Source organism: Callithrix jacchus, chromosome 13, assembly GCF_049354715.1.
Source record: "Callithrix jacchus isolate 240 chromosome 13, calJac240_pri, whole genome shotgun sequence".
In the NCBI taxonomy this organism is placed as follows: domain Eukaryota; kingdom Metazoa; phylum Chordata; class Mammalia; order Primates; family Cebidae; genus Callithrix; species Callithrix jacchus.
Window position 1 is genome coordinate 11,302,417 of NC_133514.1, and position 9,655 is coordinate 11,312,071.

Sequence of the window (9,655 nt, forward strand, 5' to 3'; positions counted from 1 at the left end):
TCCCAAGTTGGCTGGGGCTGCGGTGGCCGAAGCCCGGTCATTTTTGAAAGGAAAGGCAGTCGGAGTGTTCCCTTAGGAACGGCTGCTCCGAGGGGTTCACGGTCAATGTCTCGTGCCCAGGCGGGCTGAAGGAAACCGGGTAGGGTTGGGTTTTCCGAGGCTCCAGGGGCTGGAGAGGCTGGTAGAGTCTGGCCGCGGCAGACCGGAGGCTGGCGCCGGCCTCCTGCGCCTGCCTGCGGGCCGTGGGCTGGGGGCCAGAGGTGGCCCAGGGCGGGGGGCGGAAGGCGGCCCTGGGCGACAGGGCGCAGGTCCCCGGGCGAGCCCCGAGAGGCGGAGGGGCGGGCTGGGGGCGGGCGCGGGGAGAAGGCTGTCCCTCCCTCCCTCCCTCCCTCCCTCTCCCTCCCGGCAGGTCGGAGCGGGGACCCGGAGGCGGCCCGGGACGCAGGGAGGGGACCCTCACTGACACCGAGGGAGGGGCCGCGCCGCCTTCGAGAGTCATTGGAGGACGCGGCCTTCCGAAGCTGATAAATCAGGGGCCGGGTCCCGGCTGCTGGCCAAGTTGGACGCCCCAACCGGTGCTAGGGCCAGGTCCGCGCCGGCCCCGCGAGGAGAAGCGAGGCGACACGCGTGCGGCTATGGCCTCGCTGCTGGGAGCCTACCCATGGCCCGAGGGGCTCGAGTGCCCGGCCCTGGACGCCGAGCTGTCGGATGGGCCGTCGCCACCAGCCGCCCCCCGGCCCCCGGGGGACAAGGGCTCCGAGAGCCGTATCCGGCGGCCTATGAACGCCTTCATGGTTTGGGCCAAGGATGAGAGAAAACGGCTGGCGGTGCAGAACCCGGACCTGCACAACGCGGAGCTCAGTAAGATGCTGGGTGAGTGAGCGCGCGGCCCGGCGGGCTGGGGACCCCGGACAGGCGGCTGGAGGCTGGCGGGGAGGGTACGAGCGCAGAGCCTGGGAAAGACCCGGCGCGCGGGACGAGGGCGCTCTTCGTGCCCGCGTGGCTGGGCATCTGCGCGAGCGTAGGTGTGCGCGGTGCCCAGGATTCAGAGCCGAGGCACTAGGCGAGGCCCAAGGTGAAACCGCGCGGCAGGCAGGGGAGGCTCCTTTGCTGGAACTGGAGCGGAGGTCCGGGCCCCAGGGGGCGGGGAGGACGGGGCAGCGGCCAGGCAGGGAAGCCTGGCGACGGGGACCGGCGCGCACGGACAGGGCAGGGACGGAAACGTCGGGGCTGGGTGGAACCGGCGTTTGGTAGGAATACCGAAGCGGGAAAACCCAGCATTCCGTGCACCTTACGATTGGGTCATCTCAGAGGAAGCCCGTCACAGATGAATCTATAGTTAACGAATACTTCTGAAGAGAGACCCTTCGGAACGAATCTTTGCCTTTAACTAAATAATAGGGGGTGGAAAAAAGCTTACCCAAATAGACTCGATTCGTTCATCTATTTCTCAGTCTCGGGGGTGTAGATAATTTGATTTGGATACTTGGGCTGTCCTGGAGCGCATCTCTTCCTGAGCTGTCCACGCAGGGGCTGGGGACACGGACCCACCAGGTCTAAGGGATCCAGAGTGAGGCTGTTAGGACACACTGGAAAAACCGGAGTTGGTGTCGGGGTTTCTATTTTCTCCGACGTCTGGAGTTGAGTACTTTTCAACTCTGCTTTACCCTCAACCTCTTTGCCCTTTGAAGCGTGTTTTTTTGTTTTGTTTTGTTTTTTGTTTTTTGTTTTTTTGAGACGGAGTTTCGCTCTTGTTACCCAGGCTGGAGTGCAATGGCGCGATCTCGGTTCACCGAAACCTCCGCCTCATGGGTTCAAGCAATTCTCCTGCCTCAGCCTCCTGAGTAGCTGGGATTACAGGCACGCGCCACCACGCCCAGCTAATTTTTTTGTATTTTTAGTAGAGACGGGGTTTCACCATGTTGACCAGGATGGTCTCGATCTCTTGACCTCGTGATCCACCTGCCTCGGCCTCCCAAAGTGCTGGGATTACAGGCTTAAGCCACCACGCCTGGCCTGAAGCGTGTTTTATTGGTTTTAATCGACGAAAACCTTTCAAAACACTTGGTTCTCGCAGCTGGAGACAGATCCTATGAGAAGGGACGTGTGGGCACCCGGGGCCAGCTGTTCCCTCCTCAGACCCCACCCAGCCCGAAACGGAACCCTTCCTTTTTCCGTCTGAGTTCAGAGCTCAGGGCTCTTTCCCGTGCGGAACCTTGGAGATAGGACTGACGCCCCTCTTTCTGCTGGCTAAAGCCGCAGGAGCGCAGAGAGGGTCCGAAGCCGAGCCCTCCTGCAGTTTAGCTGCTATGCAAAGCAGGTGATGGAGTTCTGATTTCAAAGGATCCAGTCTGGTGGCTGGCTGCACCAACCGGCCTTAGTGATCTGGGGCCTTCTGGGGCCTTTTCCCTCATCAAAAATAGTAACATTCGTATTTTATGCAGTGTTGGCATAAAGAAAAATATATTAAGATGTACAAGAATAAAACATTTTCTTTAATCGGTAAGTTCATATTTTTCTTCAGATTTTACAAGAAATGAAAATGTTTGTTGTGGATCCCCAAACGTTTTGTTCCACGGACCCTGAGCACTGTGCTGGTTGACCATGCCTGCCGGGCAAGCAAGCCCCTGCTGTGGCCAAGCTAGAGAAGGATTTCTCTGCAGGCCTGGGCCAGGGATGGGAGAGGAGGGAAGGGTGAGGAGTATGGCCCTGCAGAAGTGGGGAAGCCTGCTCCCAGGAAAGGGTCAGGCACAGGAGACAGATGCTTCCTGTGAGCTGGACCCTGTCAGGGCTTGCCCCTCAGCTTCAGAAGGTTACAGTTCATTCTGCAGAAAAGACATGGATTCCTTCCTGCTGAGCGCAGTAGCTCCTGGCACTGGGTGAGGGAAACTGTAACGCTGGTGCTTTTCACAATATAGACTTTATGCACCTGTTAACAGGGGCCAGCAGGATGATCCCCTCCACCTGTGTGACATTTCCTTCTCGGCCCTTTCCTTTCTGACCTGAGAGGAAAAGGCTGGATATGAGAGTCCCAGCTTTTTCCACTATAAACATTCCAAATGTTAACGTTAACATTGTGACCTAGTCGCAGTGGTATTTTTAATATATTATGAATGAGGAAGTGCATAAAGACACTTAGACATTTGGTAGCACTTAAAAATGAACACGTATTTTATTAATCATGTAACATCCAGGTACACTTAGAGCTAGAGCCCCATTTTATACGGAAACCATGGACAGGGTGCAGGGTGCACCAGGACCCTGGACCACTTACGACAGCTTTGTGGTCTCAGCCACAGGCTGGCAACAGATGACCAGCCCTGAATCTGTAGCTCCTAACACTTTTGTCACCCTTTTAAGCGACAGCTAATGATGTTAATTGAAAGCTCCATGGAGTTTCTATAAACTTTCACCCATGTGCTCCAATGCTCTTAATCATTGCCTTCCTCCAGCTCTGAGCCCCTGGCTCCAGGAGCCAGTTGGCAGAGGCTCTGAGGGCTGTGGTGTGTCAGGCTCTGCACCTGGCCCCGTGCAGAATGTACTGAGCAGAACTCATGGCCCCTTTCCTTAGGCCTTAATCTCTAGGCTAGTGAGTCTCAAACTTAAGGACACATTAGCATCGTGGGAGAACAAGTTAAAGGTGTAGAATCCTGAGCCCACCGTAGGAAGTAGCAACCCAGGGGGTCCAGATGCCTCCTACCTCTAGAAAACACTGCTGGAGGGGTGGGCAGTGCACACTGAGAGATGAGGGGAGATGTTCTGGGGGCTTGAAAAACAACAGACAAGCAAGCAATGGTGAATAGAAGGTTAAGCGCAGCCAGCATATTAGTACCAGTGGATGGCAAGCATGGGACAATTTTTAAAGAGAGAGTTTTGAGCTGGAGAGTGTCACGATATCTTTCTGTTCTACTGAAGAAAATCGAGACTCAGGGGAGTAAAGGGAATGGCTTCTGCATGGAGATCTGTGGCTAAGCAGGTGCCCTGGCACAGTCAAGGGTCCCAAGAAGATGGTTGGCTGAAAGTGATGGTTTGCATGTGTGTGTGTGTCCATGCATGAGTCTGAGTGCATAGGGTTGCCAGCAGATGCTAGCATTCTGGCCTCGGTCATACAGCAGGGTGCTACTCGACCTTCAGAGGTAAGTAGTAGGCATGTGTTAACCTAAGTGAGGTTCTCAGATTTACTGACATCTTTGAAACTATTGACCGAGCCTGGGTTCCCTCACAGAAAGGGCTGTGAGATTCATGCCATAGGTAAATATGACCCTATCTTTTCCTAAGAGGCTGCAGTAGTCAATGAAGACTTTCATGAGAATGTGCAAATGTCTGAAGAGACCCTCGAAGGGTAAAAAGAGCCCCAATCGATATCGTGATCATTAGGTATTTTCTTCCTGTAGCTGACATAGGGTCAGGTGGGCTTTTCACCGCGGATCCGCACTGTAGCCTGGGCATGCTCTGGCGGCTTTTATATGCGTGTGCCTGCACTCTGTGCGCACCGTGCACTACCTGGCTTTGTGGTTGCAAGCAGAGGGGCTGATCTTGCCTCACTGTACCTGCAGGATCTCGGTTGGGAAGAGGGTGCAAGAAGTGCCCGTGTCCTCTGTGGCTGAGAGGGGGGAGGGAGGCGTGTGTGCATGTGCACGTGTGTGTGCACGCGTGTGCATGTGCGATGCCTGCAGGGCACGACACTGAGCATGGCCTCCTCTGCCTGTGTGAGCAGGAAAGTCATGGAAGGCGCTGACGCTGTCCCAGAAGAGGCCGTACGTGGACGAGGCGGAGCGGCTGCGCCTGCAGCATATGCAGGACTACCCCAACTACAAGTACCGGCCGCGCAGGAAGAAGCAGGCCAAGCGGCTGTGCAAGCGCGTGGACCCCGGCTTCCTCCTGAGCTCCCTCTCACGAGACCAGAACGTCCTGCCGGAGAAGAGGAGCGGCAGCCGGGGGGCGCTGGGGGAGAAAGAGGACAGGGGTGAGTACTCCCCCAGCACCGCCCTGCCCAGCCTCCGCGGCTGCTACCACGAGGGGCCGGCTGGTGGCGGAGGCACCCCGAGCAGTGTGGACACGTACCCCTACGGGCTGCCCACACCCCCTGAAATGTCTCCCCTGGACGTGCTGGAGCCGGAGCAGACCTTCTTCTCCTCCCCCTGCCAGGAGGAGCACGGCCACCCCCGCCGCATCCCCCACCTTCCAGGGCCCCCTTACTCACCAGAGTACACCCCCAGCCCCCTCCACTGTAGCCACCCCCTGGGCTCCCTGGCCCTTGGCCAGTCCCCCGGAGTCTCCATGATGTCCCCTGTATCCGGCTGTCCCCCATCTCCTGCCTATTACTCCCCGGCCACCTACCACCCTCTCCACTCCAACCTCCAAGCCCACCTGGGCCAGCTCTCCCCGCCTCCCGAGCACCCTGGCTTCGATGCTCTGGATCAACTGAGCCAGGTGGAACTCCTGGGGGACATGGATCGCAATGAATTCGACCAGTATTTGAACACTCCTGGCCACCCAGACTCCGCCACAGGGGCTGTGGCCCTCAGTGGCCATGTACCGGTCTCCCAGATGACATCAACGGGTCCCACAGAGACCAGCCTCATCTCCGTCCTTGCTGATGCCACAGCCACATACTACAACAGCTACAGTGTGTCGTAGAGCTGGAGGTGCCGCGTCCATCCAGCCCTCGTGCCCTCTCTTTCCTGTGCCCTGCCTGAGTGGTACGGGAGCCGGGCAGCCACACCAGCTTTTCTCCCACTGCTCAGGGCAGGGAGGTCTGAACTGTGGCCCCAGAGCCTTTGGCCTAAGCTGGACTCTGCTTATCCTTCTGTCCCCTTCATCACCTTCCCCACGTCCCAGCCCCTGGAGCCTGCATTTTGAGTATATTCCTTCAAGGGAGTTTTCCTCCAGCCCCTGAGAGTTGCTGCCTCCAACTAGAATGCTCAGGGTCCTCTTTTTTTTTTCTTTTTTTGTAGCCATCATCGAAACACATGGTGGGACAGACTTGATAGCCAAGGTTCCTTCTGCTCCACACTTTTCTGATTTAGGGTTCTCTCAAGGTTAATAAAGGAAGGTGGGGAAATTTGACTCATTAGTGAGCTCACTAATGTATGATTTGGTGATAATTTTGGGTGCACAGTCCAGGGACCACGAGGCTTTCTGCACTTCCTGCGTTCCCTTCCAAAATGACCACAGAATTCCAAAGGGACTCATCCAATTTGAGAAATAAGAGTCAACCTGATTTGAGAAATTAACCAGTAATTATATCACAGAAATTGGGATTAAGTTAAAACTGTTTTATTTTAAATATACATTTTTAAAGCAGTTTTTTAAATTATATACACACTTCAAGAGAATATGCACAATCTAGGCTGGGCATGGTGGCTCCTGCCTGTAATCCTACAACTTTGGGAGGCCAAGGTGGGTGGATCACCTGAGGTCAGAAGTTCGAGACCAGCCTAGACAACGTGGTGAAACCCTGTCTCTACTATAAATACTGAATTAGCTGGGTGTGGTGGTACATGCCTGTAATCCCAGCTACTTGGGAGGCTGAGGCAGGAGAATCTCTTGAACCTGGAAGGCAGAGGTTGCAGTGAGCCAAGATTGCACCATTGCACTCCAGCCTGGGCAACAAGAGTGAAACTCCAACTCAGAAATAAAAAAGAAAAGAAAAGAAAGAATATGCACAGTCGGAATATATACAATGAGTGTGAGAGACACATGCCCACTTCATACAACCCTTAAACTCAAAGTCTAAATAAATCAGATGTTTTTATTAACAATGACAACTTCTTGCCAACGCCCTGTTCCTAATGACTCAAAGTGTCATTAGTACCTAAAAGGACTTTGCAACCAAGCAAAGTCACTGCCTTCAAATCTGGATACACACTTTCCCCTCTGTAGATTCAAGAGGTGCTTCCTTCCCAGCTGCCTCTAGCTTCTTTACTCTCTCCGGGGTTTCTTTTTCTCTTAGTCCTGCTCTTCCTCCACTGCTGAACTAGTCCCTAACTCAAGCAGCCCCTGACTGAAAAGCCCGAGCATGCTTCCTCTAGCTGCAGTGAGAATTTGTTTTCCTCGCCAGCCAGGTCCTCAGGCAAAGTCCTCAGCCAGTGCTTTAGAGCAGCTTCGCCCAAATCAGAAACTCACTGTGATTCCAAAAATGTTTCTGAGCCCTGGACCCCTGCCCCCAAAACATTTTCGTGTTCTCCCAAACCGCCTTTGAAGGAGCATGCATAACAGTGTGCTGAAGACAGTTGTTTCTTTATTTTAGCATATTATTTCCTGTATGAAATATGTTTTATATAATCTCCTATTATTTTTACCTTGTTGATAAATCCTTTTTGTCCTTCCAAGACATCCTATTGTGAAATCACTTATAAGATATGATTACTCTTTACGCTATGACTGTATATGCTGTTTGGTAATAAATAGTACATTGTTGATGATATGACTGACGGGCGTGCAGCCCAGAGCATGTGTTATAGCCTCATGAAACAGTATCACAGACATTAAGCTAAACTGTTCCATGTTTTCTGAAAAAACGACACAAACTTTGGAACAGTTGTCAATATGAATTTGTTGAAAATATTTAATTTAAATAAACGTTTTTGTACCATGACTGTTCTATCCTTTGAAATATAGTTTTGCAAAAAGAAAAGGTTTCAAGCGACACATAAATATTACGTTAAGTGCTACTTGTGGTATTAATCAGAATGTTTTCTTTTCTTTTCTTTCTTTCTTTTTTTTTTTTTTTTGCTGGAGTTTTGCTCTTGTTGCCCAGGCAATCTTGGCTCACCACCACCTCGCCTCCCAGGTTCAGGCTATTCTCCTGCCTCAGCCTCCCAAGTAGCTGGGACTACAGGCATGTGCCACCATGCCTGGCTAATTTTGTATTGTTAGTAGAGATGGGTGTTTCTCCACATTGATCAGGCTGGTCTCAGACTCCTGACCTCAGGTGATCCGCTTGTCTCAGTCTCCCCAAAGTGCTGAACCACCACGCCCAGAAATCAAAATGTTTTCTACACTGACTTTTTTATTTTAAAAAGTTGTTATCTGGTAGGGATAGTTTATTTTATGAGTTATGCTAAAGAGATAATTCCAAATTGTACACATTGGAACATGTTGCTCTTATTGAAAATGAGGGGCTGCGCGTGGTGGCTCACGCCTGTAATCCCAGCCCTTTGGGAGGCCGAGGCAGGTGGATCACGAGGTCGAGATCAAGACCATCCTGGTCAACATGGTGAAACTCCGTCTCTACTAAAAATACAAAAAATTAGCTGGACATGGTGGCGTGTGCCTGTAATCCCAGCTACTCGGGAGGCTGAGGCAGGAGAATTGCCTGAACCCAGGAGGCGGAGGTTGCGGTGAGCCGAGATTGCACTATTGCACTCCAGCCTGGGTAACAAGAGCGAAACTCCATCTCAATAAAAAAAAAAAGAAAGAAAATATCAACTCATGACCTACATGTAGAATCATCTCCTCGTGATGACATTACACTTGTAAAGTGACATGAGGTGACTATCGGGCTGTCTGAAGAATAAAAGTAAGTTTATTTGTTTGCTTAATACTGTCACAGCTAATTTTTTTTTTTTTGTATTTTCAGTAGAGCTAGAGTTTTGCCATGTTGGCCAGCCTGGTCTTGAACTCCTGACCTCAGGTGATCCACCCACCTTGGTCTCCCAAAGTGCTGGGATTACAGGCGTGAGTGTGGTGGTGGGTGCCTGTAATCCCAGCTACTTAGGAGGCTGAGGCAGGAGAATTGGTTAAACCCAGAAGGCGGAGGTTGCAGCGAGCCGAGATCGTGCCACTGGACTCCAGCCTGGGTAACGAAGCGAAACTCTGTCAAAAAAAAAAAAAAAAAAATCACAGTTTTTTCTTCTTTTTGAAATAATCTGGAAGCACACCTGTGTTTATGGATGTGGCATGAAAATAGATCACAGGCTCTCAGAACTCACTGGGAGATAGTGGAGAAGGCAGGAGGGCACACAGAGTAATGATGAGAGGATGCAGCATCCAGTGAGGGTTAGGAGGCACATCCCCGCCAAAAAGCATCTGGAAGAAACTGAGGATGACTCAGTCCCTGTGCAGGTCACCTCCGTCTGGCTTCTGTCCAGGGAAGCAGTTGTAACTTGCTCAAGTCAAGGGCAGCTATGTGTTTTCCCAGGCCCTCTGGGCCAAGGAGTGGGTCTTTAGGAGAGCCCAAATGGGCATGTGTGTTTCCTTCAGTTTTGATTCTAATCTATAGTCATTACTTTAATAGCACTTTATAGGTGTGCAGAGCTTTATGGAAAGTTTTATGGGCTGTTTCTCATCCACAGCCCCAGGTGGGGCCTGTCATCCACCCACCACACTGTGTGGTGGGGGACACGGAGGCCCAGGGTGGGTGGTGGTGAAGGGTGGCTGGCTCATGTGGTGACGCTACCTGGGTTTCAGCATCGTCAGATGCCTGTGAGCAGCATTAGTCGGTCTCACTGTTGAAGTTGGTGCTGCCTGATTTTTCCCACTTTACCGTGGCATGGAGTCATTTGCAGTCCAGTTCATACCCATCAAGGCCCAGGGAAAGAAAGAAAGAGCAAAGGGAATCATAGGCCAGAGTTAGATGATGCTGAAGACTGTGCTATCCAGGTTGGTCACTGTGGCCGCGGCTCGTGGCAGTCTGCAGTGTCACTGGCTG

The 9,655-nt window shown here is 52.4% G+C and overlaps 1 protein-coding gene across 1 annotated transcript; it reads left to right on the plus strand.

Annotated features, from left to right (window-relative positions):
• Positions 1 to 552: 552 nt before the first annotated feature.
• On the plus strand, positions 553 to 7,597 carry SOX7 (SRY-box transcription factor 7). Its single transcript, XM_078347096.1, has 2 exons — positions 553 to 873; positions 4,718 to 7,597. Exons 1-2 carry the CDS (start codon positions 636 to 638, stop codon positions 5,638 to 5,640), a joined length of 1,161 nt encoding a protein of 386 aa, XP_078203222.1. The 5' UTR covers positions 553 to 635; the 3' UTR covers positions 5,641 to 7,597.
• The last annotated feature ends 2,058 nt before the right edge of the window (positions 7,598 to 9,655 follow it).